This window comes from Myotis myotis, unplaced genomic scaffold (genome assembly GCF_014108235.1).
Source record: "Myotis myotis isolate mMyoMyo1 unplaced genomic scaffold, mMyoMyo1.p scaffold_m19_p_3, whole genome shotgun sequence".
NCBI lineage: Eukaryota > Metazoa > Chordata > Mammalia > Chiroptera > Vespertilionidae > Myotis > Myotis myotis.
The window spans coordinates 210,037,003-210,064,678 of record NW_023416335.1 but is presented as its reverse complement, the minus strand read 5'-3'; the positions used below and the strand labels follow the sequence as shown (position 1 = coordinate 210,064,678).

The following is a 27,676-nucleotide window of genomic DNA, read 5'->3' as shown; positions in this document are numbered from 1 at the left end:
CTCACATATTCAGCCTTTCCTACTCTAATGGCTCCTTCCCATCAGCATTTAAACACACCACTCATCTCGGCACTGCAGTCTCTGCACTGCTGGCCTGGCATCACCCCCTCTTCCTATGGACCAGCACCTGGGAGCAGGCGCCCCTAGCCTTCCCACCGGGCTGCGGGGGCCCCGCCCAGCACTTGGGGCACCCAGCGAGGATGAAACAATCCAAGTCCTAGCCAAGGTGAGATGCAAGGTGGCGGCCGGCTGGGGCCTGGCAGGAGAGCGGTGTGGGAGGTGGGGAAGGGCCAGAACAGTGTTCACGTGCCAGACCAGGCGCCAGGCGGGATTGGCAAACATTGAAAGCCAACACCAAGAGGCCACAGCGCTCTGAGCCAGAGGCACCCTGTGAAGAACTGGTGCTCTTACTGTTGGGGAGTGAGGGAGAGAAGGGGTGGGGGGAGATGGGAGAGGCTTCCTCCAGCCCTACTTCAGCTGGGGAGAGCCCCTTTGAGACCCGGGCACTCCAGCCATTTCCAGAGTGAGAGCTTGCCTCACACACCCCTGGGAAGGGTGAGGGTCAACCCGTATCAGGCAATGCCCCTTCCCGGCCTCTGGCCTCCTGGGTCTTCGAATTTGAGTGGGGTTGACCTCAAAGTTCCCACCAGTTTCACTGATTTGAAAACTGAATCCCACCTCTCTCACTGTTGAAGAAGGAGGGTGCTGAGGCCAGCAGGCACCCTCTGCTTAGAAGGGGCAGAGAGGCTGAGCAAGAGGGAGGGCCAGGTAGCCACCGTCCCCGCCTGGAGATGGCACGCGCTGGCAAGAGATGGTACGGAGGTTTGCATGGTTCCGTGAGGGGCCACAGAGCCTGAGGGGACCAGGCCCAGGGAGAGGGAGGGCCCCGCACAGGGAGCAGCCTGGCCAGGAACTGCATCACCCCCCTTGGTTTCCACCCCTTGTCTCCCAGCAAGAGTCTGAGCTGCTGATGGTCAAAGACAAATGATGAGGAGGAAGCAGGCCCCCTCCCCTGGGGACAGTCACATCCTAGGCCAAGCCCACCGCAGCTCAGTCGACAAGGGAAGTGCCCCCCCCCCCCCCCCCTCAGAGTGGAGCCAGGAGGGAAGGAGATGTGTTAGTGAGCGGCCAGCAGAGCTAGGAGGCCCAGGGACCAATTAGTAACAAACAGGAAGGGGTCCTCGGGCAACCAATGGGCTTGTCGGGGTGACCAGGGAGCTCTTCGCCTCCCCTCCCCACCCCACCCCAGGTTCAAGCTCACCACAGCCAGCACCCAGCGGAACCCAAGGGAGCTGGGCCAGCAGCCAGCCAGGTGAGAGCCTCAGCAGGCCTGTGAGCAGCCTCAAGGTGGGGGCCGTGTCCAGGCAGCCTCCGGCCCCGGGAGAAGGAGGGGACGTGTGTGTAAGCCGTGTGTGGTGTTTGGGAGTGTAAATGTGTGTGCATGTGGCTGTGTCAGACTGTGAGCACGCGGGCAGTGTCTGCGAACGGGTTTTGTGCGTGACTCTGTGTTGAGTGCTCTAGTGTGAAGGGAAGGGGCACCGAGAGCTTCATGGCCCCCGCTGTCCCGAGACCTCCCTCTAGCGCTGGGCAAAGGTCAGCAACAAACCTGGAGGGGAGGCCGCTCAGGAGGAGGCAGGCGATGGCGGGAGCAGGGCCATGTTCGGGGACGAGACTGCGACCACGTCAGGTGTGAGCCTGACAGACAGGACGCAGGATCAGGCCTGGCAACCCCGGGTTGCTCCTCGGAGCCCAGACAGAGCTGCGGAGTGAATTGGGGGTGAACTTCTTCCCCCCACCCCCACCCCGGGAAAGCACCTAGAGAGGACAGGAGGGGCAGGGTTCTCTGGCCACCCCTGCACCTGACCTTGCCCAGCCTCTCCCTGTGCCCTCTGACAGTGGTAACTCCCACACAGGCTGGCTCAGGGCAGGGGCGGGGCCAGCCTCGGCTCCTTTTATAAGGAGAGCACAGGCTGGCCCCGCCCACAGGGCGTGGTGAGGGCGCTGTGCCGGGCCTGTCCTAGGTGCCTGTGTGGTGAGGGTGCCAGTGTGCCCAGAGGAGCCCTGAGGACACTGAGACAGCCATGGGGCTGCTGACCGGGGAGGCGCTGTGGCCCCTGGCTGTGGCCACCGCCGTCTTCCTGCTCCTGGTGGACCTGATGCACCGGCGTGTGCGCTGGGCTGCGCACTACCCGCCAGGCCCCAGGCCGCTGCCAGGGCTGGGCAACCTGCTGCACGTGGACTTCCAGGACATGCTGCACTGTGTTAACCAGGTGAGGAAGGTGGGGGTGGGCAGCCACGGGGGACCCTCCTCGCAGCAGGCAGTGGTGGGGTGGGCAGCAGAGGCCAAGGGGGACCCTCCTCGCAGCAGGCAGAGGTAGGGTGGGCAGCAGAGGCCAAGGGGGACCCTCCTCGCAGCAGGCAGTGGGTGGGGTGGGCAGCAGAGGCCAAGGGGGACCCTCCTCGCAGCAGGCAGGGGTAGGGTGGGCAGCAGAGGCCAAGGGGGACACTCCTCGCAGCAGGCAGTGGGTGGGGTGGGCAGCAGAGGCCATGGAGGACCCTCCTCGCAGCAGGCAGGGTGGGCATGAGCCACAGGCTGGACAAGGAGCTGAGCTGCGAAGAGGGGGCGGGTTAGAGAGGCTCCCTGAGGAGGTCATGCCTGCAGGGCCCAGAGACAGTTGGGATTTTCCAAAGGTCACAGAGGGCAAAGGTTGCAGAGGGGGTGGGACTTGGCAGTGGGTTTGGGTTCTGCTTAGACAGTGTTGAAAGGAGGTGAGCCTGAGTCCCTTCTGCTTAAATATATTTTTATTGATTTCAGAGAGGAAGGGAGAGGGAGAGCGGGATGGAAACAAATGATGAAAGAGAATCATTGATTGGCTGCCTTCTGCATGGGGGTGGAGCCCACAACCCAGGCAGGTGCCCTGACCAGTAATCTAACTGTGACCTCCTGGATCATAGGTCCACGCTCAACCACTGAGCCACGCTGGTCGAGCACGAGCCCCTTCTGTTTAGCTCAGGGGGAAAGGTCTGGAGAAGGGGGAGAGGAGTCTGGCCAGGAGCCCCATTTCAATCAGGAAGTCAGGTTGAGGGAGCAGAGAATGGGCTCAAGTCTTCTGCTCTGTGGGTCCTTGGGCGTCACTCTCACCTCTACGGCCTTAGCTGCTGCCCCTGAGAGAGAGCATGCTCACGTGGCCTACTGACAATTTTGGTGACATTTGCAAACTCAGAGATGCGAGATGCGAGGTCCTTGATCATAGAGAAGTGACCCCAGGACCCCGATCAAATAAAAGTCTTTGCATCGCTCCCTGCTGACCGCCCAGGGGTCCTGCAAGGTCAGGGCCCTGAGAGGGGGCCAGCTTACCCAACACCCTCCGCCCCCAGCTGCGGAGCCGCTTTGGCGACGTGTTCAGCCTGCAGCTGGCCTGGACGCCCGTGGTCGTGGTCAGTGGGCTGGCGGCCGTGCGCGAGGCGCTGGTGCACCGCAGCGAGGACACCGCCGACCGCCCACCCTCGCCCATCTATGAGCATCTGGGCTTCGGGCCGCGCGCGCAAGGCAAGCGGAGGACAGGGCCGACCAAGGCCCAGCGGGCACGGGGCCCGCAGACACGCGGCAGCCCACGCGGAGGAGGGCGGTGGACTCGCTGTGCTCTCCGCGAATAGGAAGGGGCGGCAGGTGGAGGGGGAGCCTGTGCCCAGGGTGGGGGGGTGGGAGGGAGGGGGGTGGGGGGGTGAGAGGGTGGGCGGGGCCTCACCGGGACAGGGCGGGCCAGGCCGCAGGGAGCAGCACTGGCACGAAGGGCGGAAGGAGGGAAACGGAACCGGTGTGGGCGGCCGAGGGCGGGCAGGACCTGCCACGAGAGGGAGGGAGCTGGCGAGCAGTGTGGGCGGACAGCGGGGGGGCCGTCTTCAGCCGGAAGCGGGTGTCAAAGTTGGGGAATGGGTGGGGACAACTCCTGTGGGCGGGGCCTGCACCGCCGGGGGCGGGGCCTGCACCGCCGGGGGCGCGGCCTGTATCGCCGGGGGCGGGGCCTGCACCGCCGGGGGCGCGGCCTGTGGGCGGGGCCGGGCCCCGCTCCGGGGGGAGGAGGGAGAGCCCGCCAACCACGTGTGCGGCAGAGGCGGCGCCAGCGCCCGCCTAGCCGCGCCCGCTCCCCGCTCCCAGGAGTGATCCTCGCGCGCTACGGGCACGCGTGGCGCGAGCAGCGGCGTTTCTCCGTGTCCACCCTGCGCGACTTCGGCCTGGGCAAGAAGTCCCTGGAGCAGTGGGTGACCGAGGAGGCCGCCTGTCTCTGCGCCGCCTTCGAGGACCAGGCCGGTGAGTGCAGAGGCTGAGGGGGAGGCGGGCAGGGGCTGGGGACCAGAAGAGGGACGCCACCCCGCTCTGCACCCCCTTCCCTAGGGCGCCCCTTCAGCCCCAACGCCCTCCTGAACAGAGCGGTGAGCAACGTGATCTCCTCGCTCATCTATGGGCGCCGCTTCGAGTACGAGGACCCGCGCTTCCTCAAGCTGATGGACCTGATGGAGGAAGGGTTGAAGGAGGAGTCGGGACTCCTGCGCGAGGTGGGGGAGTCGTGGGGACCTCCACCTCCAGTGCGCCTCCTGGGAGGAGGGTTATACAGAGGGCGCTGGAGAAGGGCATTCAGAAGGGGCCTCTGCAAGAGCACAGGCCTGGAGGGGAGAGAACTCAGACACCGAGAGGGAGAGGGCGCCAGGGTCACACCCCCAGGAGAGCCAGGGACCTGACCTCCCTCATCAGAAGCCATGACTGGGAGATTTCAGGTTTACCTTTGGGCAGTACAGGCCAAGGGAGGGGGTCGAGTTCAGCCCTGCATGTAGGGAGGAAGCAGGGCAAGGTGGCAACTCCTTGGGACCCGATTTGTCAAGAGGACACCTGGGCGCAGGAAGGCCCGCCCCGACCCACACCTGTGCCCATCCAGGTGCTGGAATCGGTCCCTGTGCTGCTGCGCATCCCGGGGCTGGCTGCCAAGGTCTTCAAGGGGCAGAAGGCCTTCATGGCTCTTCTGGACGAGCTGGTCGCCGAGCACAAGATGACCCGGGACCCAGCCCAGCCACCCCGAGACCTGACTGACGCCTTCCTGGATGAAGTGGAGAAGGTGAGGGGCAGCTGCCAGGGATGGGGGCAGGGGCTGTGGGTTGTGCCATGAGGTAAGCCCAGGGGTTGGGCCCCCAGGCTGCTGGGTGTACTGTGGGAGCCACTGGAGGGCTCCCTCCGTCTGCCCCTTTGCCCGCCCTCTGCATGGCCAGGCCAAGGAGGACCCCAGGAGCAGCTTCAACAATGAGAACCTGCGCATGGTGGTGGCTGACCTGTTCTCTGCGGGGATGGTGACCACTTCGACCACACTGGCCTGGGCCCTCCTGCTCATGATCCTGCACCCGGATGTGCAGCGTGAGCCCGGCTTGGGGGTCGGGTGGGATGGGGGAGGCAGGAAAGGTCAGGCCATGTCCATGAGTTGAGTTGGGCTACGCAGAGGCTGACTCTGAGGTCAGAGTGACTTCCTTTTCCACATGGGCCCAGCCCCCGACTCACCCCCTCTCAGGCCAGAGCCCAGCCCTTACCCCACCCCCACCCCCACCCCGGGGCCTGACCCCTGTGGGGATGCTTGTCTGTCCAGACCGGGTCCAAAAGGAGATCGATGAGACAATAGGGCAAGCGCGGCGACCAGAGATGGCGGACCAGGCCCGAATGCCCTTCACCATGGCTGTGGTCCACGAGGTGCAGCGCTTTGGGGACATCATCCCCCTGGGCGTGCCCCACATGACCTCCCGCGACATTCAACTGCGGGGTTTCCTCATCCCCAAGGTAGGCCTGTGGCCGCCCCACCCCCGCTCAGCCACACCCACCACCTGTGCCCTGACATGGCCACTGACCGGGACCCTAGCCCCGCTCACTGCCCAGCACTGACCGTCCCGTCCGAGGGCGTGGGGGTGAGCGCAGAGGCAGGGCCCCGCTGGGTGGGGAGACAAGCTCAAGTGTTGGAGGAGCCCCTGGGAGCAGGGACGGGTGGCAGGGAGGCCCCATGAGAGGCATGTCACTGGGCCCCACGGGGTCAGGGAGGTGGCCTGGGCGGGCCTGGTCCAGACAGTGTGCTCCCGGGAGTGTTTGGTGGCAGGGGTCCCGGCATCCCCCACCCAGACCCACCCAGGTGAGGTGTCTCCTGCCAGGGGACCACGCTCATCACCAACCTGTCGTCAGTGCTGAAGGACGAGACCGCCTGGAAGGAGCCCTTGCGCTTCCACCCCGAGCACTTCCTGGACGCCCAGGGCCGCTTTGTCAAACAGGCGGCTTTCATGCCCTTCTCAGCAGGTGCCTGTGGGGGCCCAGCCTGCTGTCCCGCCCGAGGGAGCCTGGAGGCAAAGGGCCCAGGCGCAGGCTCATGCCTCACCCCCCACTGCCCCCCCACAGGCCGCCGCTCATGCCTCGGGGAGCCCCTGGCCCGCATGGAGCTCTTCCTCTTCTTCACCTGCCTCCTGCAGCACTTCAGCTTCTTGGTGCCCGCTGGGCAGCCCCGCCCCAGCGACCATGGGACCTATGCCTTCCTTGTGGCCCCACCCCCCTACCAGCTCTGTGCTGTGCCCCGCTAGAGGGGCAACCACACCCCAGCCGCTCCTCAGCTGGGAGCCCTGATGTACAATAAACCAGCCTGGTGGCTGCAGCCTTACTTGGAGTCCCACCCAGGCCCCTTAACCATCCTGGCAGCGAAGGCGACTTAGCAGCCTCCCCAGGCCAGGCCTGCCCGGCCTTGTCCCTCCTCACCTCGCATTGGGACCCACTTGAGAGGCGGTTATACTGAGGCTCAGAAAATGAGAGCTGACCCCAGTCGCCTGTGGAGCCCAATACTGGCTGCTTGCGTGGGTCCCAGTCTCTGCACAGGCCCCAGCCCCTGCTCGCCCCGTGGGAAAGGGAGGCCTCGCTCAGCCTGATGCCGACTCTCAGGCCCAGCAGTACCCGCCCTGCACCACAGGCAGCAGCTCAGCCAATACCAGCAAGTCTGCTCCCCCACTGACACCCCAAAAGGTGGGGAACTCAGGAAGGCTGGGAAGTGATGTGCCAGGTTAACGACCAGGCTCAGTAATGGGGTGCAGAGCTCTCCCTGGGAACCCTAATGGCAGCCCAGGAGCCAGCCCCCTCCCTGGGCGTCTGCGTCACCCCAACATTGAATTAGCCACATTTCCTGACGCCCCAGGTCTGCTTCTGGCCCAGCTGCTGCTAGAAAGAGCTGTCTCCTGGGCCGGCTGCCGCTGGAGAGACTCATGTGGGCTCCAACCCCGGGCACAGTCCTCGGAGTGGCCAGGCCAGGCAGGGCGGGCAGGAGGCTGGGCTGGGGGCAAGGAATGGACTCCTCTGGGCTGCAGACATGTCGCACGGACAGGGGTCAAACCTCGACCCCTGCCACAATGCGGTGTCCACAAGAAAGGAGGCCACAGAGGGACCTTGGAGGATGACAGCCTGACTCTAATCCTTGTTATCACACCACTGTGTGGGCCTGGGCTTCTGTTTCCCTGCAGCCACTGAGGAGAGTGCACCAGATGGCCGCCGGGTCCCGACTTCCTGCGCTGATGCTGGGGCTGTGACATTATTTGCCTGCCACCCATCACCTGTGTCCACTCCCAGATGGGGCCTGGACAGAGCCCATGGGCAGCGCCCAAGGGCTTCTAATGATGGCTTACTCGGGTCCTGGGAGGACCCTTGCGCATTTAGTGAACAGCTTAGGGACCCCAGATGCTCAGGGCAGAAGCCCCCAACGCAACGGCCTCACGGCACCCCTGACGGGTCCCACCAGTGTCCTCTAGATGCCCTCCTGACAAGCTACCCCGCTCCCCGCATGCAGGGAGCTTGGCCTGTCCCTTGACATGGAGCCCAGGCCAGCAGGGCCCCTTCGGCCTCCCCAGAGTACCCACTTCCGAGTCAGGCGTGGTGCCTGCTGGGACAGTGCACACGGCCCACGCTGGGTCTGCAGGGCGAGGCCTGTGAGGAGGCAGCGGGGCCACAGCAGCAGCATCTGTGCGTTTATTGGGTTGTCACTCGTGCTCCTGAGTGTCAGGGCTGTCAGAGACCGGGAACCAGCCCAGCCAGAGCTTCCTCAGGAGCTGGGGGGCCCACCCGCCGGGCCTTTCCTCTTGGCTCTGCACCCCAGAGGCCCCTACAAACATAAGGAGGCAGGCCTTGCAGGTCGCCTGCCGGAGGAACCCTTCCTCAGGGCCAGGGCAGCGCGATCTGATGGGGCAGCACTGACACCAGGGTTCCTCCCACCCACGTCTCTGGGGAGTGGGCTAAGGAGTCTACCTGGGGGCTCCCTGGCCTTCCCTCCCTGGGCCAGGAGGGTGGGGGCTCCCTGGGGGCTCCTCAGGGTCACAGAGGGGAGGGAGGGAGGCGGGCGGGCTGGGCTCTCTTACCAGGAGGAGGTAGAGCCAGCTCCTTTGGGACCTTCTTATCTCCCTGGGAAAGAAGGGCATGGTGGGATGAGACAGGCTCTACAGTGTAGATGGGGAAACTGAGGCCTTGCTACACGAGAAGTCAGGGAGGCCAGGACTCACAGCGCCTCTGCTCCCCTCAGCTCCACAGAGAGCTGCTCTACTGAGATGCAGTTTGGCCCCATCATGTTGAGGGTGCCCCAGGTCCCTCTCCACCCCCACAGCCTGCCCACCGCCCGGCACCTCTTGGGGCACCAGGCTTCCTTACCTCCCAGCCTTGGCTCCCTGCCACCTCCTTCTCCTCAGCCACTTCCTTCCCAGCAGGAGTGGGGCTGGCTGCTCCCTGGCCTGGGACCCTCCCCTCCCCCTCCGGGTCCTTCTCCCCCTGAGACAGGATGTGCATCTCCTCCTTGGTGGCAGCATCATTCAGTCCTCCCGGAGTCTCAGGGGCTGTGGCCTGCCAAGAGAGAAGTGGGCATCACACAGGCCGGGAGGCCCCCAGTACGCCTCAACCCTCCCATTTCCCACACTTGGGGTGCGTACAGTTCATTCTTTCTCCAGGGAAGTCCTTCCCTATCAGCTCCAGAGGTGGGGTGGCGGGGCCGTGAGTTTCCTGGAGGGACCCTGCCCCCACCCCTGGGCCTGCAGGCCTTGAGCCAGGCACCCCTGGGCCTCATGGAGCTGATGGGAGAGCCCCGCCCGGGCCCTTCCAGGGAGGCCTCTTACCTTGGAGGCCTGCTTCTTCCCACTCCTGACTCTGCGTCTCTACAGGGGGAAACAGCATGCGTGCTGGGAGTCGCCCCCTCCCACGCCCACCCACCCGGCCTCTCACGGTGTCTACCCAGGACAGGGGGCCCAGGACAGCCGCCCCCCTCAGGGGAAGAAGAGTCCCCAGTCTTACCCACCTGAATGGCCACAGGGTAGCACTTATCCATCAGCCCCCACAGTGGCCTCAAGGTCTCGCCTATGGACTGCATGACAGGGAGAGAGAGAAGGGATGCGGCTGAGGGCACAGCTGAGGTGACTATTAGTGGGCAGCACTGACCCCTAAAGACCCCAGGGACTTAGGGAACTTCAGCGTGACTGATGCCTTTAGGAAGATAAACTGAGCTCATGAACGGGAACAAGAACAGGCTCTAAAACAGAAACGTTCAAATATCAACCTCTAAAGCTGGAAAACCAAAACTGAGATATGATTATGGGAATGGAAAACCCAATCAAAGTCCAGAAGATAAAGCTGAAAAAAGCATTTCCCAGCAAGAACAGAGAGGATATCAGGAGGACCAACAGCTAAACCATGGATCTTCCTGAAAGTGAGCAGAGGCAACAAGCTGGGGTGACAGGAGATATTCTAAATACATTCTTTTTTAAAAGTCTTTTTAAAAATATTTTTTTATTGATGTCAGAGAGGAAGGGAGAGGGAGAGAGAGATAGAAACATCAATGATGAGAGAGAATCATCGACCAGCTGCCCTGCATGCCCCTTACTGGAGATCAAGCCCGCAACCCAGGCATGCGCCCTGACTAAGAATCGAACCAGTGACCTCCTGGTTTATGAGTCGACACTCAACCACTGAGACACACCTGCCCTGGGCGTACATTCCTTTTTATCAAGACAATTCCCAAAGATGAGGGACAGGAGTTTTCAGGAGAGAAGGAATCACCAAGTGTCCATGACAATGGATGAGGAAAACCCACCCTAGATGCCTTCAGTACATTTCAGAATACTGAGGACCCAGAGCAGAACCAACAAGCTTCCAGAGATTCAAAGGAAAACGTCTGTTCTAAGAATTCAATTTCATCAGACTTTAAACACCAACATTTGAAGCCAGAAGGCAATGAGGATCTTCAGAATCAGTGGGTAAGTTATTTCTAGTCTAGAATTCCATGCCCAGCCACTCGCTCACCGAGTGTGGGTTTGCCGGGAGCCGGTCCATCTTTGCTGTTTCAAGGGACCTGGCATATATGGCATACTGTTCTTAATATGTTTGCTCACCTTCTTGGCACTATGTGTTTTAACCAAGGTCACCTCTCTGAGAAAGGTTGTTTCCCCAGGTAGGGATTTTCACCTGAAGTTAGGGAGGGAATAAAACCCCTTATCTAAGTGCCAGGCGGGTAATTAATCACTTTAACTAAGAACAATCATGCTTAAGCTACATAATCTTTACTCCCTGGAATGGAGATAAGAAACGCCCTAACCTTTGGAATAGAGATTGATAGGATTGGAATCAACTGGTATAAATACAGATGTAACAAGACAATAGGACACAGAACCTAGACGCAGAACCTACACAGAACCTAGAGACAGAAGAACTTCGCTGGAGAGAACATGGCAAAAGATCCTGGACAGAAACTGGCCACAGAACCTAGAGACAGAACCTAGCGAGAGAACCTGGCTGAAGATCCTAGAGACAGAACCTGGCTACAGAACCTGAATAGAACATGGCAAGAGAACCTGGTGATAGAACCTGGCTGGAGAACCTAGCGAGGGAACATGGAAACAGAACCTGGCTGGAGAACCTAGCGAGGGAACATGGCTACAGAACCTGGCTGGAGAACCTAGCGTGGGAACATGGCTACAGAACCTGGCTGGAGAACCTAGCGAGGGAACATGACTACAGAACCTGGCTGGAGAACCTAGCAAGAGAACATGGACACAGAACCTGGCTGGATATCCTAAACAGAACTTGGCTGGAGATTGTGGCTACAGATCCTGGCTAGGCTGCTGATCAACTGAACGCTGTCTCCGTGTCATTCCTTCTTCGCCGACTCCGTCCACACCTTTGGGGACTCCTGGACCTGCTGGGGTTGGACCCCAGCATGGGTTGAGGCCTTTCAGACATGTAATATCACAAGGCTACCCATCACGGAGCCCCGAGGCTGCGTCCCACCAAGGGCTCCCACACCAGGTGTGCAGTGCCTCAGTGGACCCAGCATCCATTTGTGCTCTGACCGGGGCTGGGAGAGGGGGCTTCTGCCACAGGTTCTTGGACTTGGGACATCAAAGAGGCTGTGCAACCCCAGGCAGGAGTCCTGCTCAGCACCACGCTGCTCACATGAGTGTCGAACCACATTCCAGGGCTGCGCACATGCATTAGGATCACCTGCTCCTTTGGGTTATCCAGGCCACTGCCACAGAGCCCTGAAGTGACCATATAGCCAGCTCATGAGGGGTGGGGCTTATGTTTTGACTCTGAGAAAATAGGAAATCTCTAGAATTCACACCGCGCGCGCGCGCGCACACACACACACACACACACACACACACACACACACACAGTTGACCATTTGAGGGCAAGCAGTATGACCCCAGGGAGCCCACCCCAGCCTCTAGGACTGAGCGAGGTGCCTACCGGTGATGATTCCCCAGCAATCACGTGGTCTGGAGCTGTTTTCCCCACAAACTCCTGGAAATAATAGTATACCATTCCTGCAAATGGGTGAAGGAAGACTAGTTAGAGCACTGAACAGAGATGTCATTATTTTAAAGTGTCATATCCCTTGACACCGTGACATAAATTAGGTACTAATTTAAAATGTGTGAGGGGATAAAGTCTTTGAAAAGGTATGCAAGCAAAAATTTGAAAGTCATTGCGGTAGGACTGTATTAGGTTGTGTGGGCTTTTTGGTTTGCGGGTTCTGTGTGTATTTTTGTGGGGGGCAGAGTATGAGATTCACAGTTAGACATGGGTTTGAGCGCCACTCCACCCTGAGGGTGCAGAGGGGAGACGTGGAGAAAAGCGGCCAGCCCCTGGGGAGCCAGGCCTCGGGGAGCCCCCTGGGCAGCTGGAGGCTGGGGGCTCTGAGGGGAGAACCAACTCCCGGGTCCTGACGTCCTCCCCAACTCACCAGCACAGGCCTTACCTGCAAGAATGAAGATCTGCACTATGTATAGGGCCCTGTAGAGCCTGGAAGGAAAGCAGAGTGAGTGTGAGGCGGGGTCTCCCCTGCCCTCACCAGTGGGTACCGGCTTCCCCCCAATCTAGGACCTGCCCTACCGGGGTGTGTCCCATCACCACTGTGGGCGAGGAAATCCCTCAGCTGCCTCAGGGCTCAGCCCGGGCTCCCTGCTGACTGGCTGGCATGACTCTGTGCCTCTGCCTCCTTCAGCAGCCAGGCTTGGCGCCTGGAGCAGACACGGAGCCCGGGACACTCCCTTTCCTCCCTTTCTCACTGTACCTGCGAGCCCATCCTGCCTCTCCAGTCAGAAGGCAGGCCCTGACCTTCCTGGGCCTCACAGGGGATCATCCGGTGCTGGGTCTGCTCTTCTCCCGCAACCCTCCAAGCCCTCCCTCCTCGGGACTGACAGATCCCACACCCGGGGTAGAAATCATGTTCCAGGTCACCTCCCTCTTCTGTGACCCCTCCCTTGGGACAGCAGAGCATTTTGGCATTGCTAAAATCAGCGGTTCTCAACCTGTGGGTCGCGACCCCGTTGGGGGTCGAATGACCCTTTCATAGGGGTCGCCGAAATACATCCTGCATATCAGATATTTACATAACGATTCATAACAATCGGAAAATTACAGTTATGAAGTAGCAATGAAAATAATTTTATGGTTGGGGGTCACCACAACATGAGGAACTGTATTAAAGGGTCGCGGCATTAGGAAGGTTGAGAACCGCTGGCTAAAATGATGCCTCCCTGTGTGCGGGCACACACACACACACACACACACACACACACACTCATGCCCACCTACCAGGACCAGGCCCTCCACCCCAACTCTGAGTCCCAGGGACACTCTAACAGTCAAGGAAAAGTTATAGAGAGCCCTGCTTTCCCTTCCTCTTGGGCCCAAGTGGGGGTTCCCCTGCCTGGTCATTCGGGACATGGTAGTAGGGTGCACCCAAACTTTACCTTTCCTTCTGGCCGCATATACCAAACACCATTTTCAGTCTAAGGAGAAAGGATAGGCAACAGTCAAGGCATCACAGGCCCGGGGCCCCAGTGTTCCTGGACCCCGTGGCCTGCAGGAGTCACAACAGGCCAGAGGCAGTCGGTGGACAACAAGGACCTCCACAGGCCAGGCTCAGCCAGGGGATGGCCAGCTGGTCCAACTAAGGAGGGAGGGCACTAGCACTAGAAGCTTGGGAACTGCTCAGAAATTTCTCCCAAGAGCTCCAAACGAAAGATGGTTTTTGTGCCTCAGAGCTGGGAAGGGAGGTCCCAGGGAAAACAATGGGGGAAGGGGGGGTGGGCTAAGATGAAGGAGAGAGGAATAGGTCTATTGAACATTTCGTATAAAACGTCTCCAGGTGTAGGTGGTGAATGATAACCGTAAACAATAATGATTTAAAACACTTTAAAGTATTTTCTGGGTTACAGAGCATTTGGGGAATAATTTGGGGAGCACTGAGGGCGATTCCCCAGCTTCCTCAAACTATTCTGTCTGGAACCCCCACCAGTGTCAGCATTCCCTACAAACTGGCACCATGGCAAGTCAAGGTCTCCAACGTGAGCTGGACCCTGGATGAGGCCAGTGAGCCTCCGCTTCCCGAGGCAGCTCCCATTCTCCACAGCGGCTGTTTCAGAATCTTCTAAAGATTTCAACCTTCACCAGATGCCAGTTCCCTTCACCACCAAACCCTCCCATTCATTCTCTGCTTCTCACAGGCCAATTCCTCCTCCAGGGAGGGGCTGCCCTCCCCTCTGAGACCGCACCCTCTGTGTTGCATTCCATGTGGTCTTCTCACAACCTGGGCGTTTGGGGTCTCCTCTCTGATATATTCAGCCTTTCCTTCTCTAATGGCTCCTTCCCATCAGCATTTAAACACATCACTCATCTCTTCCATTAAAAAAAAAAAGCCCCTCTCTCTGAACCCACAACCCTTCTCAGTGAGGGTCCTAACTGGCCCCTCCCCTTTTCACGGTCTCCTGGAGAGAGCGGTCTAAGCCCCACAGCCCACCTGTATCTGTGTCTGACCCCACAAGTTCTTGAAACCTCTCTCACCAAAGTCACCAACATGCTCCTGGGCACCAAATCCAGGGGCCCCTCCAGGCCTGGCTCACTTCAACTACGCAGGGCGCTACAGCACCCCGGGGTCCCTGGGCATCTCTGGGAACACCGTTGGCGGTGTCTCCAGCATAAGCTTTGCTAGTCATGTGTATAACTAGTGTGAGCCAAGCTTTTAGGCTTTTTCTGAAGGAGGTTTGGAGAAGGGAAGGAGAGAAAGTGAGTCCTGAAGGAGAGGAGAAGGGCAGGCGAAGTAGGAAGGGAAGCCCAAAAGGTAGGCTAGGAGTCCCAAAGACCATTTTCACCTGCTTAGGATGCTTACTGCCTTTGAGCCACTTACCAAACATGCCAACCTTGACCTTTCCTTCGACCACGGCAGTGTTCAGGCAGCCTGCCCGCCTTTCCTCTGAGAAGGGCACTGAGCCGGCTAAGGCTAGGAGTCCAGAATACAGCCCCTCTGTGTGTGACATCACATCTTAGGGGGCTTTATGACAGGACAGCCACTCCAACCTGGGCCAGTGCAGGTGGTCAGCTGCCTCAGGGCGGCTTTCCATCCCAACCAGTCAGAGCCAGCACCTTTGTGGATATCTCTCTGGTTCCATTCAACGCCATCAATGCTATACAAACACACAAAGGCGTGAGATTCAGTCATGTCACATAATCCAATAAGCACATTTTCTGGATCAGAAACAAGAACACAGCCTGACAATTTCTAAGTGTTACCCAACCATCTGATCAGTGTCTGCTGAGCTTCCCTTTGGGGCCAGGAATAACGCCAAGGGGATAGAAAGGTAACAGGACACAGAGCCTGCCCTTGGGGCGCTTGAAGATATCAAATAGACATCTTCTACCATCCCCAAATTACTGTAAATGTCACTAAGTAATAATTACAAAACTATGGATAGTTAAACTAACAAATGCCGAGTTCCACGTACAGATGAAACATTAAGATAAACCATAAAACAAGTCTCAGTAAATTTTAAAAGATTAGTTATTTCAAGTAAGTCCTTTGACCACAATGGAATTGAATTAGAAATCAGTAACAGAAACTCCCTGGAAAAATCCCCAAATATCTGGAACTAAACAACATACTTTTAAATAACATATGGAAATAAATAAATAAATAAATAAATAAATAAATAAATAACATATGGGTAAAATTAAAAGTCAAAAGGACCCTGGCTCAGCTGGTTAGAGCATCATCCTGATACGCCAAGGTTGCAAGTTTGACCCCTGATTAGGACACATACAACAATCAACCAATGAATGCATAAATAAGTGCAACAATAAATCAATGTTTCTCTCTCTCAAAAATCAATGAATAAATAAATTTTTTAATTCTCATTATGATGGGGAAAATAAGACTTTTTTTGGGGGGGGGGGGACGGGGGCTAGCAATCTGAATTTGTGCCAGTAACCTAATGTACATTCTTGATAACCTATAATTAAGTCACTGCCTCTTTCCCAGAAACTGGTCTTGCAAGACCTGTTACCTAAATGCTCACATCTCACAGAGGCCATAAACCAGTGGTTCTCAACCTTCTGGCTCTTTAAATACAGTTCCTCATGTTGTGACCCAACCATAAAATTATTTTCATTGCTACGTCATAACTGTAACGTTACTACTGTTATGAATCATAATTTAAATATCTGATATGGAGGATGGTCTTAGGTGACCCCTGTGAAAGGGTCGTTCAACCCCCAAAGGGGTCACAACCCATAGGTTGAGAACCACTGTACTAGAGGCTCGATGCACGAAATTCATGCACGGGGGTGGGGGAGTCCCTCACCTGGCCTGCACCCTCTCCAAATCTGGGACCCCTCGGGGGATGTCTGACCATAGGAATCGGGCCTAAACCGGCAGACATCCCTCTTGCGATCTGCGACCTCTGGCTCCTAACCACTCACCTGCCTGCCTGCCTGATTGCCCCTAACCACTCTGCCTGTCTGCCTGCCTGCCTGATCACCCCTAACCACCTCTGCCTCAGCTCCCATCACCATGGCTTTGTCCGGAAGGAGGACCGGAAGATGTCCGGTTGACCTGGTCTAATTAGCATATCATCCTTTTATTAGTATAGATAATTTACATACCATAAAATTTATCCTTCACCCATTTGAGTGTATAAGTCAGTGAATTTTAGTATATTTACAAAGTTGTGCACTAGCATCACAAACTAATTTTAGAGCATTTCCATCAGCCTAAACAGAACTTCATGCTACATTCACTCCTCATTTCCACCTCAGCACTTGACAACTGTAATTTACTTTCTGCTTGTATACATTTGCCTTTTCTGAGCCCTTCACAGAAATGAAATTATCTGATTTGTCCTTTCACTTAGCATGTCTTCAAGGTTCATTGTGGCTGAAGAATATTCCATTGTATGAACGCACCATATTTTGTTTATACGCTTTTTTCCTTGTCCATCCAGTTGATGGACTTTTGAGTTGTTTCTATTTTGGGCTATCATGAATAATGCTGCTATGAACATTCACATACAAGTGTCTGTGTGGACAAATGTTTTTATTTTTCCTGGGTAGAAACCTAGAACTGGAATTTATAATAAGTCTATATTTAACTTTTTAAAAAATATATATTTCTTTATTGATTTTAGAGAGGAAGGGAGAAGAAGAGAGAGAGAAACATCAATGAGAGAGAATCGTTGATCGGCTGCCTCCTGCACGCCCCCAACTGGGGATCGAGCCTGCAACCCAGGCATGTGCCCTTGGCCAGAATCGAACCTGGGACCCTTCAGTCCACAGGCTGATGCTCTATCCATTGAGCCAAGCCAGCTAGGGCTATGTTTAACTTTTTAAGAAATTGCCTGACTGTTTCCCAAAGTGGCTGCACCATTTCATATTCCCACCAGCAATATATAAGGGTTCCAATTTCTCCATATCCTCGCCAACACTATTATCTATCTTTTTTATTCTAGGCATTCTAGTGGGTGAGTGATATCTTAATGGTTTTGACTTGCACTTACCTAGTGACTGATGACATTGTCTTTTCACATACTTATTGATCATTTGTATATCTAATTTGGAGAAACAGATATTCAAATCCTTTGCCTATTAAAAAAAATACTTTTTATAGTAATTTTGACTTCCCCTTACTCCATCCCCAACATACACACACTCACAGCCTCCCCACTATCAACATCCCCCAGCAGAGTGACACATTGTTATAATCAATGAACCTACACTGACACATCATTGTCACCCAAAGGTCACAATTTACATTAGGGTTCACTCTAGGAGTCTGAGCATGTATAATGGCATGTATCCACCTCTACTGCCCTAAAAACACTCTGTGCTGCACCTATTCATCCCTTTCTCCTCCCAGCCTCTGGCAGCCAATGATCTTTTCACTGTCTCCATAGTTTTGCCTTTACCAGAATGTCATATAGCTGGAATCACACAGTATGTACCCTTTTCAGAATTGCTCTTTCACTTAGGTATATCCATTTAAGTTTCCTTCATGTCTTTTCATGGCTTGCTAGCTCATTTCTTTCTAGCCCTGAAGAATATCTTAATGTCTGCACATGCCACTATTTATTTATTCATTCACCTCCTAAAGGACTTCTTGGTTGCTTCCAAGTTCTGGCAATCCTACCTAATAAAAGAGAAACTTGGAATTGGAGTACGACCGCTACCCTTCCCATTGGCTAATCAGGGCAATATGCAAATTAACTGCCAGCCAAGATGGCGGCTGGCAGCCAGGCAGCTTGAAACTAACATGAGGCTTGCTTGCTTCAGTGACGGAGGACTCCAACGTTCCCCGCCTGCCCCTGCAGGCCTCTGAGCTGCAACTCTAAGCAACTATGTAACAAATATAGAAGCTAAACAAAACCCCAGAAACCTTCTTTAGTCACCGGGCTTCAGCCAGCAGGATCACAACATTGTAAGCAAAGGCCAGAAACCTACTTTCAGCAGCGGAGGCCTAAGAGCTGGAGCCAAGCCTCAAAGCTAAAGCTGGCCCAGAATAAAAAAAAAAAAGAAAAAAAGGAGCTTCCGTCACCCCCAGCCTGAAAACAGCCCTCAGCCCCTCACCTAGACTGGCCAGGCACCCCAGTGGGGACCCCCACCCTGAAGGGTGTGTGACCAGCTGCAAACAGCCATCATCCCCTCACCCAGGCTGGCCAAGCACCCCAGTGGGGACCCCCACCCTGATCCAGGACACCCTTCAGGGAAAACCAGCCGGCACCCACCCGTGCACCAGGCCTCTACCCTATATAGTAAAAGGGTAATATGCCTCCCAGCACCAGGATCAGCGGAGCCGCGAGGCCTCCTGACACCAGGATCAGCGTGACAGGGGGCAGCGCCCAAACCCCCTGATCGCCCTGCGGCTCTGTGTGTGACAGGGGGCAGGGCCACAACCTCCCTATTCACCCTGCTCTGTTCGTGACAGGGGAAGGCGCCCCAACCCCCTGATCAGCCCTGCTCTGTGCCTGATAGGGGAGAGCTCCCCAACCCCCTGATCGCCCTGCGGCTCTGTGTGTGACAGGGTGTGGTGCCCCAACCCCCTCCCCCCCCCCCCCCCCCCCCCCGCCAACGGGCCCTGCTGTGTGTGTGACAGGGTAGAGCCATAACCTCCCCATCGGCCCTGCCCTGAGTGTGACAGTGGCGGCGCCCAACCGCCTGATCGGCCCTGCTCTGTGGGTGATAGAGGGCGGCGCCCCAACCCCATGATGGGCCCTGCTCTGTGCGTGACAGGGTACAGAGCCCCAACCCCCCTGATAGGCCCTGCTCTGTGAGTGACAGGGGGCAGCACCCCAAACCCCCTGATGGGCCCTGCTCTGTGAGTGACAGGGGGCAGCACCCCAAACGCCTGATTGGCCCTGCTCTGTGCATGACAGGGATTAGCACCGCAACCCCCCCATCCACCCTGCCTTGAGTGTGACAGGGGGCGGTGCCCCAACCCCCCAATCGGCCCTACCCTGAGCGTGACTGAGGGTGGCATCACAACCTCCCGATCGCCCTGCTCTGTGCATGACAGGGGGTGGTGCCCCAACCCCCCAATCGGCCCTACCCTGAGCGTGACTGAGGGTGGCATCACAACCTCCCGATCTGCCCTGCTCTGTGCATGACAGGGCGGCGCCCCAACTCCCCAATCGGCCCTGCTCTGAGCCCGACCAGGGGCTGCACCTAGGGATTGGGCCTGCCCTCTGCCACCCGGGAGCAGGCCTAAGCCAGCAGGTCGTTATCTCTCGAGGGGTCCCAGACTGCGAGAGGGCACAGGCCGGGCTGAGGGACCCCCCTCCCCCCCGAGTGCACAAATTTTTGTGCACCGGGCCTCTAGTTATGAATATAAAATTCCATGTGCAGATTTTCTGTGGACATAAGTTTGCAATTAATTGGGTAATACCAAGGAGTGTGATTGCTGGATCATATGTTCAGAGTATATTTAGTTTTGCCTGGCCGGCATGGCTCAGTGGTTGAGCACCAACCTATGAACCAAGAAGTCATGGTTGTGGGTTTGATCTCCAGTGTGGGGCATGCAGGAGGCAGCCAATCAATGATTCTCTCTCATCATTCATGTTTTGATCTCTCCCTCTCCCTTCCCCTCTGAAATCAATAAAAATATATTTAATAATAAAAAAAGAGTATGTTTAATTTTGTAAGAAACTGCCAGACTGTCTTACAAAGTGGCTGTATGATTTTGCATTCTCACCAGCAATGAATGAAAGTTCCTGCTACTTCACATCCTCATCAATACTTGGTGTCACCTTTGCTCATCTGTGTGTGTTTTTAAGAGCAAGAGAGAGAAACATTGATTTGTTGTTCCAATTATTTATGCCTTCATCGGTTGCTTCTTGTATGTATCCTGACTGGGAATCAAACTGTAACCTTGTGGTTCATGGTCGACGCTCAACCACTCAGCAACACTGGCCAAGCACCTTTGCTCATTTTTAATTGAGCTATTTGTCTTTTTATTATTGAGTTGTAAGAGCCTTTTACATATTCTAGATACAAGTCCCTTATGGAATATATGATCTGCAGGTATTTTATCCCAGTTTGTGGTTTTAGAAGCCTTTTATTGTTTTAATGAAAACGAATATTAACATTAATATTCATGACAGTGGTTACACCTAGAGGAGGCAGGAGCATGGACTAAGGTACACAGGTAGGTATCCTATAGGTGCCATGAGAGGTAGAGCACAGGCTCTGGAGCCACTACCTAGGTCTCAACCCAATGCTGTTAAGTAAGTAACTTAGTCTGTGTCTCAGTTTTCTCATCTGTAAAATGGGTTCAACAACACTCATCTCACAGATGTGTTGTGAGGCTTAAGCGAATTAATGTGCCTGGTTACCAGGTATATAGTGTACTTTATGGAAACCTTGATGACTGCCAATTCTTCAGTTGGGTCCTGGGGTTCAGAAGTTTTCGTTTTATTATCATGCTTTATCATTTATGTGTTACCTGCTTTCTTTTGTCTAGCTCATTTAAATGTACAAATAAATGTTAAAATGAAAGGAGAATAAAGTATCCACATTTTTAACCCTTTAAATTGAGAAAGAGAGGGCTAGATGCAGGGCCATCCCCCATGCTGGTCCGGGGCCCAGAGCTCAGCTCAGCCCGGCCCCTGCTCCTTCCGCGACGCTCACAAGGTGCCTGGCGCTGGACCCCGGGCGGGTGGGGTGGGAGGCCTAACGGGCGAGTGGCCTTGCCTCCGCCCGCCTCGGTTTCTCGCCTGTGAAACAGGGACGCTAACCACCCACCTGATCCGGGAGGTTAAGGAGGCCAGGCCCCTGCGCAGGCCCCGCCCGTCCTGTTTGCTATTTTCCCTTCACACTTCTAGCCCCCTTCATGCCAGGGGAGAACCTCGGCAGGAAAATGCCAGAAAAGAGAGAGACCCGGAAAGGACAACCTAAGGCTCCTCCAGCTCCAAAACTCTGCGCTGTGTTTCACAGAAATCCACAGTTGGGGAAGCAAACGTCCTTGTCGAACATGGGGCTGAAGGTAGAACCTACCTCCCCGGGCTGTGGAGAAGCGTCGAGAAACACAGGCCAGGAAAGCGCTTTCCCATCTGTATCGCACGTCGAAAGAGTTGACTCATGGGGGTAAAAAGTTTAGAAAAAGTGGCCCCACAGAAGGGCCAAGCCGGCGCCACAGCAGTCCAGGCGCCATTGTCTGCTTCAGCCGCCACCTCACCGGAGCCGACCCGGGAAGCTCGGCGAGGCCAGCGCGCCCCCGGCGCCCGCCCCCCCCCGCCCCCCCGCCCCCCCCGCCCCCCCTCCCCCCCCCGCCCCCCCTCCCCCCCCCCTCCGGCGAGCGCCGCGTCGCTGGGAGACCAGGCAGCTCGGCGGCACGCGGCCAGGCTGGGGACCGAGTGCCCCCTGGCGGCGCCGTCGGCGACCGTTAGGACGTCCAGCCGACTAGTTCGCGTTTCTGCTGATGAGCGTGAGCAGCCACCAACCGATTTCCTTCCACCCAGAGATACAGGCCTCCCGACCAATCAGAGAGACCTACAGCCGCCCTCCCGCCCATCCATAGAATTTAGGGGCGTGGCCTTCAATTTTAGCCAATAAGCAAAGACGTTCGTCCTTCGCCGCACTAGCGGGTGGAAAGGGGGCGGGGTTGGGGGGGTGGTTACTTTAGCAAGATGGCGGCGAGCGGCGTCCGCCGGGCGGCTGCTGCGGCCAGCACCTCGGTGAAGCCCATTTTCAGTCGGGACATGAACGAGGCCAAGCGGAGGGTGCGCGAGCTCTACCGCGCCTGGTATCGGGAGGTGCCGACCACTGGTGAGAGGCATCGGCGTGCGCGGGGCACCGGAGGCGGCCGCTCAAGGTCGCAGCCCTCCCGGCCTCTGATTTCTCTCGGGCCCGGCAGAGGCGCCCCCACGTGTTTCAGGGGAGGAGGGTCACCGAGCTTGGGTGGACCCGACCTGGCAGTGGCGCCGGGGTCAGACCAACTGTGTCCAGCATTCCTACCGCGCTCCTGGGCGCCCTCGGCGCTTTGGCTCCCATCCCCCCCATCCCTACCCCCCCCCTACCCCCCCACCCCTACCCCCCCACCCCCCTAATCTAAACGAAACCCCGGGAGGGAGAGCAGGGCCTGTCAATGACGTACTCACTGTGTGGGGTAGGGAACTGAGGCACGGAGAGGCTAAGTGGCTGCCCCAAGTCCAGAGCTAGCCTGGTGATCTGGAACCCAAAGGCAACTCTAGCTCCCAGACCATGTCCAGCGCCCCTGGGTTACCTGTACAGCAGGGTGTCTTGTAGGGCTGGGCGACCGTCGGGCTCCCACGTCTCTCACAAAAGAAGCTGAACCAGAGAAGGGAAGTGACTTTCCCAAGGTCATCCATGTCAGTTGCCCCGCCCCCCTCCATCTCCTAGCCTTGCTCCCTGTGCGTCTCTGCCTGCCCTAGTCGTGCTTAGCCACTGCTCCCCTCCACCCCGTGGCCGGCTCCGCTACTTCAGAACTCCTGCAATCACCGAGATGTCAGAGAACCAGCCTGTTCACCTCATGTGTTAAATATAAACTGCAGGGTTCAGGGACTTTGTTTCCTTATCATGGCATCCCCCTCAGTGCTCCCCACCTTCTGTACCTGATGAAAGAAAGGTTGGGGGAAAGCCCCCTAAACCAGTGATGGCGAACTTTTTGAGCTCAGCGTGTCAGCATTTTGAAAAACCCTAACTTAACTCTGGTGCCGTGTCACATGTAGAAATTTTTTGATATTTGCAACCATAGTAAAACAAAGACTTATATTTTTGATATTTATTTTATATATTTAAATGCCATTTAACAAAGAAAAATCAACCAAAAAAATGAGTTGGCGTGTTGCCTCTGACATGCATGTCATAGGTTCGCCATCACTGCCCTAAACTGTCAAGGGCAGTCAGTACTCATGTCAGGGCCTGGATATTTTGTTTCATTGATTTAGTGCAGCGGTTCTCAACCTGTGGATCGCGATCCCTTTGGGGTTCGAACGACCCTTTCACAGGGGTCGCCTAAGACCATCGGAAAACACATATATAATTACATATTGTTTTTGTGAGTAATCACTATGCTTTGATTATGTTCAATTTGTCACAATGAAAATACATCCTGCATATCAGATATTTACATGACGATTCATAACAGTAGCAAAATTACAGTTATGAAGTAGCAATGAAAATAATTTTATGGTTGGGGGTCACCACAACATGAGGAACTGTATTAAAGGGTCGCGGCATTAGGAAGGTTGAGAACCACTGATTTAGTGTGTTTTAATGCAGACCATCACTGCTAGTCCGAGAGGGGAGGTGTTTTTAAGCTAGCTGGAGCACCATAGCACCTCTTCCGGGCTGCTACTCCCCACCTGTGTGTGAGGAGTAGAATGTGGTGGCTGCTGAACTTGCCTCCAGACCTTGCCCCTTACTGTGTGACCTTGGGCAAGTGATTTCACCTTGCTGTGCCTCAGTTTCCTCATCTATCAAATGAGGATAATAGTACCTTCTTCCAAGAGTTACCGTGTTAAATAGGTTAATATAGCTAGAGTGCTTAGGATAGGGCCTGGCACTCAGGCACTCCTTAAATGTTGGCTGCTACTGTTTTTTCATTGTTGTTATTATCACTGTTGTTATTTATAGGGCTTACCCTAGCAGAAGCCTCCTTGTAGAAGTCCTCTAACGATAGGAACTCTGACTGCTCCACACTGTCCCTGTCCTCAAGCTGACTTGGAGAAATTGTGGATGACCAGAACTTAAACCCACAGGATCCTAGGGAAGGAGAAACTTGAGAGAACTAACTACTGGTTCAGGGATTGTAAATTCAAATGCCTTCAGGGGACAGGTGGATAATAGGTATGAGGAGTGTGTGTTAAATTCAGATGTTTCAAAATACAATGCTTGCCTAGAGTGCCCAGAACCCTTTCTTGTTACAGGGAGGAGTGGGAGGTAGGGAACAGTTGAAATTTACACCAGGGTTTCTCAGTAGCCACATTTGTGCTGGGTAATTCTTTGTTTTAGAGGACTGCCCTGTGCATTGTAGGATGTTCGCAACATCCCTGCCCTCTACCCACTAGATGCCAAGAGCATTCCCCCCTAATTGTGACAAACCAAAATACCTCCAGACATTGCCATATATTAGGGGCAGGGGGGGCAGAGTCACCGCTGGTTTGAGAACCACTGATTTAGACCAAAGAACAATTCAGCAGGCCATAGCTTAGGCTGCTCCTGTTTGCCTTCCTAAGGCCTTTCCACTGGTGGAAGGTTGTGTTCAGGGGTTAGGATGCCAGGAAGGCGCCTGGGACAAAGCTATGGAATTTGTCTCTTGAGAACAAAGGTTCTTAACCTGGAAGGATGGGCATTCAGGGATCTATGAACTGACTTCGTAAGCAAAACTTTGCATTTGTGCACATGACATTTTCCTGGCAGGTGGTTCAGGAGGACATGAGGATGGGAGTGATGAGCACCAGCTCCCCTGGTGTGCCTACAGTGAGGAATCGAATATAAAGATGCAAGGGTTATACTGATAGCAAGGGAAGGTTCTTCATATTTCTTTCCTTCAAAGAGTGCCAATTGTAAATTTTAAAACAACACAAGAAACACCCTGGATTCCAGGCCCAAGTTTGCCAGGGACCAGTAGTATGACCTCAGGCAAGTCCCCACAGTGCTCTAGGACAGCGGTCGCCAACCTTTCGGACCTCAAGGACCACCGGTTGGCGACTGCCGCTCTAGGCCTCACTCCTCCCCCCCATCCCAAGTGGTAAGATTCTAAATTCTAGGCTCCACACTAGTTTACATTTATTTTTGTGTCTCTTATTGTCCCTTTGTTTACCATTTTCTGAAATTCCTAATATGATACTGTAGTGTTTTAACAGCCAACTCTCTGGAGGGAAATCTAGATGTGTAATGTTTTCCGTTTCCCACGGTGTAACTACTCCCACCACGGCTGATGTTAAGCTATGGAAGCGAAGGCGGCGAAGGCAGCAGATTTGGGGAGATGGTAGAATTGGCTCCCCATGGGAAACTGCGCCAGCGACCACTGGAGTTCTTTCTACTGTCTGCTCCTCAGTCCTGCCCGTTCTGTGAACACTTCCTGACCTATGAAACTGGGATGCAGCTTCTCCTGTTCAATTTCTGCTGTCGTGTATTTACTCCGTGTGTGGGTCAGAAACACTGTCTTTGCAGCATGGCATAGGATTTCCTCAGCAGCTTTGCTTTGCTGTCACCAAGTTATGAGTCTAGTTAAAAAGTCAAGCGTTATTATTCATTCAGTCGGTCACTAATTAGCTCTCAACAGTGGTTCTCAGAGCTGGTTGTGACAGTTCTGTAGAGTGGAATGGACATGTCGCAGGAATGACCACAACACCAGGCACCTCACCAAATGAGCACACTGCCCAGCCTATCCCGAGAGCCTCGTTTGTGCTGTGCATTCAGCTGGTGGGCCCCCTTCTATCCTTATTGCACCTACCACACAAGGCTCTGTCATCAGCAAATCCACTGCAGGCTGACTGCCCGGGATGGGAATACAAATGACTGCAATCTAATTTTCAAAGGCCATCCATGTGCTTCACATGAAGTCTAGGTCATTGAGTCTCTGCCACTGTTTTAGGCACATATTTAACCAGGGATTGCTGAATATTGTGATTTCATGTTTGCATTCATGGGTAGCAGTTCCTCTAATTAGAATTTACAACCAAGAGAACAGGACTTTTGTCAAACTTCTCTCTTCTTCCCCCAGTAACCTAACATGGTAGTGCTAGCTGGATCGAAGCCTTCCCTGCCTGCACAAACACTCAGCAGTCTCCCTCAACTCTAAGTTTGTATAGTGCACAAACCCACACCACATCATTTTACCTTAATTCCAACCTGTTTTTTGGCAGATGTTCCATATAATACTACTACTAACATTTATTGAGGATTTATTCCATGCCAGGCACTGTTCTAAGCATCTCGCATTGTTAGAATCCTCCCAACAGCTCTGGAGTTAAATGTGCTATTATTGTCCTCACTTCATATGTAAGTGCACTCAGGCACAGAGAAGTTAACGTACACAGGGATATATAGCTGGTAAGTGACAGAGATGGAATTTGAACCCAGGTCATTCATACGCTTGACCTATGCTCTTACTGCCCTTCAAATGCAGTGGCCTTGTCTCCCCAAACAAAATATAAGCTCTTTGAGGGCAGTCTCACACTTCTTCACATCCTCAAGCACCTAGCTTGGGGTCAGGCTAATATTTGGTAAGTGAATTGAATGGGCAACCTCTATGTGTTTAATGAATATCCATAGATCAAAACTTAAAAAATATGTTTTAACCATATGATTTCTACCCTGGTCATGTTTTCTCTTTAGTGAACTTATTCCAGCTAGACATCTCTGTGAAACAAGGACGGGATAAAGTCCGAGAAATGTTTATGAAGAATGCCCACGTCACAGACCCCAGAGTGGTTGATCTTCTGGTCATTAAGGTAACTGACCCTCCCTGACCGATTTAAAGAACACCCAACCTGCCCAGAGGAACAGATGAACACTTTTGTTTCCAAGTTTAAAAAGCAACTGCTGGGTCAGCAACTGTTGCCTGGAACAGATGAACTTGGAGGTTATCACCTGATTAAAGAGATTATAAGATTGTGCAAGGGAAAACCCATCAGGGCTTGCATTTTATAACTAAAAAAAGGTATAGGGGTGAAAGTTTGAACTCTTCTTCAACCCTTCCCTAGAGGTTACTGCTTCACCTGGTTGCCAGCTTACAGCTGGAAGAGGCTGGCCGGGTGGCTGAGTCCTGTGTAAATGGGGTCCAGTCCTGGCCCTGATTCTGTCTCTGGTCAGTCAGGAGCATCGATAGGAGAGAGCTTCAGCATGTTAAGCAGAAATAGAAGTTAAGCCTGTCAGCTTAGGCGTCATGGGGCAGGGGCCCATTGACCTGGAAGTCGTCTCTCCTTAGACCAGTCAGCCAGTTAAAGAATATTTGAAAGCCCTCAGAGATCATTTAGTCCAACACCTGTTTTCAGATGCAGAAACTGGTCTAGACAGAGTATGTTACTTACCCAAGGTCACTCAAGTCAGTGTCCGAGCAGAAAACAGAATCCTGGCCTTCGGTGTTGTATTCCTTTCACTGGACCACTTTGACTGAAGACCTCTCCCCTCACTTGTGCAGGGAAAGATGGAACTGGAGGAAACTATTAAAGTGTGGAAGCAGCGGACACACGTTATGCGGTTCTTCCATGAAACAGAAACTCCAAGGCCAAAGGATTTCCTGTCCAAGTTCTATGTTGGCCACGACCCATGAAGTCATTCAGTGGGAAGGTGCATGTTGATATTTAAATACTTTATAGTACAAATAAACTGAGTATATGATGGTCA

General features: G+C 54.8%; 3 protein-coding genes across 5 annotated transcripts; 2 read left to right on the top strand and 1 right to left on the bottom strand.

The window, feature by feature from the left end:
- The first annotated feature begins 1,246 nt into the window (after positions 1-1,246).
- LOC118651850 (cytochrome P450 2D14-like) lies at positions 1,247-6,677 on the top strand. Its single transcript, XM_036301464.1, has 10 exons — positions 1,247-1,312; positions 2,022-2,270; positions 3,379-3,550; positions 4,160-4,312; positions 4,397-4,557; positions 4,935-5,111; positions 5,263-5,404; positions 5,631-5,818; positions 6,181-6,322; positions 6,422-6,677. The coding sequence occupies exons 2-10, from the start codon at positions 2,082-2,084 to the stop codon at positions 6,598-6,600; spliced, it is 1,503 nt and encodes a 500-aa protein (XP_036157357.1). The 5' UTR covers positions 1,247-1,312; positions 2,022-2,081; the 3' UTR covers positions 6,601-6,677.
- On the bottom strand, positions 6,677-27,495 carry LOC118651853. Of its 3 annotated transcripts, XM_036301472.1 has the most exons (11): positions 21,356-21,563; positions 17,368-17,452; positions 14,727-15,003; positions 13,291-13,329; positions 12,294-12,337; positions 11,783-11,859; positions 9,336-9,401; positions 9,157-9,195; positions 8,699-8,887; positions 8,413-8,455; positions 6,677-8,159 (listed from the first exon to the last, which is right to left on the bottom strand). In XM_036301472.1, exons 4-11 carry the CDS (start codon positions 13,320-13,322, stop codon positions 8,038-8,040), a joined length of 612 nt encoding a protein of 203 aa, XP_036157365.1. In that variant the 5' UTR covers positions 13,323-13,329; positions 14,727-15,003; positions 17,368-17,452; positions 21,356-21,563; the 3' UTR covers positions 6,677-8,037. The 3 variants fall into 3 exon arrangements, with proteins under 3 accessions (XP_036157365.1, XP_036157364.1, XP_036157366.1); XM_036301471.1 differs by lacking the exons at positions 17,368-17,452; positions 21,356-21,563 and adding an exon at positions 27,361-27,495; XM_036301473.1 differs by lacking the exon at positions 17,368-17,452.
- Positions 21,957-27,676, top strand: NDUFA6 (NADH:ubiquinone oxidoreductase subunit A6). Its single transcript, XM_036301474.1, has 3 exons — positions 21,957-22,126; positions 26,666-26,781; positions 27,471-27,676. The coding sequence occupies exons 1-3, from the start codon at positions 21,988-21,990 to the stop codon at positions 27,600-27,602; spliced, it is 387 nt and encodes a 128-aa protein (XP_036157367.1). The 5' UTR covers positions 21,957-21,987; the 3' UTR covers positions 27,603-27,676.

Excerpts from the sequence above, each read along its gene's own strand:
- LOC118651850 (XM_036301464.1), top strand. The coding sequence starts at position 2,082 with ATGGGGCTGCTGACCGGGGAGGCGCTGTGGCCCCTGGCTGTGGCCACC. Across the intron at positions 5,112-5,262 it reads TCCTGGATGAAGTGGAGAAG|GCCAAGGAGGACCCCAGGAG; the intron begins GTGAGGGGCAGC and ends CTGCATGGCCAG. Across the intron at positions 5,405-5,630 it reads CCTGCACCCGGATGTGCAGC|ACCGGGTCCAAAAGGAGATC; the intron begins GTGAGCCCGGCT and ends TTGTCTGTCCAG.
- LOC118651853 (XM_036301471.1), bottom strand. The coding sequence starts at position 13,322 with ATGGTGTTTGGTATATGCGGCCAGAAGGAAAG. Across the intron at positions 11,860-12,293 it reads GCAGATCTTCATTCTTGCAG|GAATGGTATACTATTATTTC; the intron begins GTAAGGCCTGTG and ends ACCCATTTGCAG. Across the intron at positions 8,160-8,412 it reads GCTGGCTCTACCTCCTCCTG|GGGCCTCTGGGGTGCAGAGC; the intron begins GTAAGAGAGCCC and ends TTATGTTTGTAG.
- NDUFA6 (XM_036301474.1), top strand. The coding sequence starts at position 21,988 with ATGGCGGCGAGCGGCGTCCGCCGGGCGGCTGCTGCGGCCAGCACCTCG. Across the intron at positions 22,127-26,665 it reads TCGGGAGGTGCCGACCACTG|TGAACTTATTCCAGCTAGAC; the intron begins GTGAGAGGCATC and ends TTTTCTCTTTAG. Across the intron at positions 26,782-27,470 it reads TTGATCTTCTGGTCATTAAG|GGAAAGATGGAACTGGAGGA; the intron begins GTAACTGACCCT and ends TCACTTGTGCAG.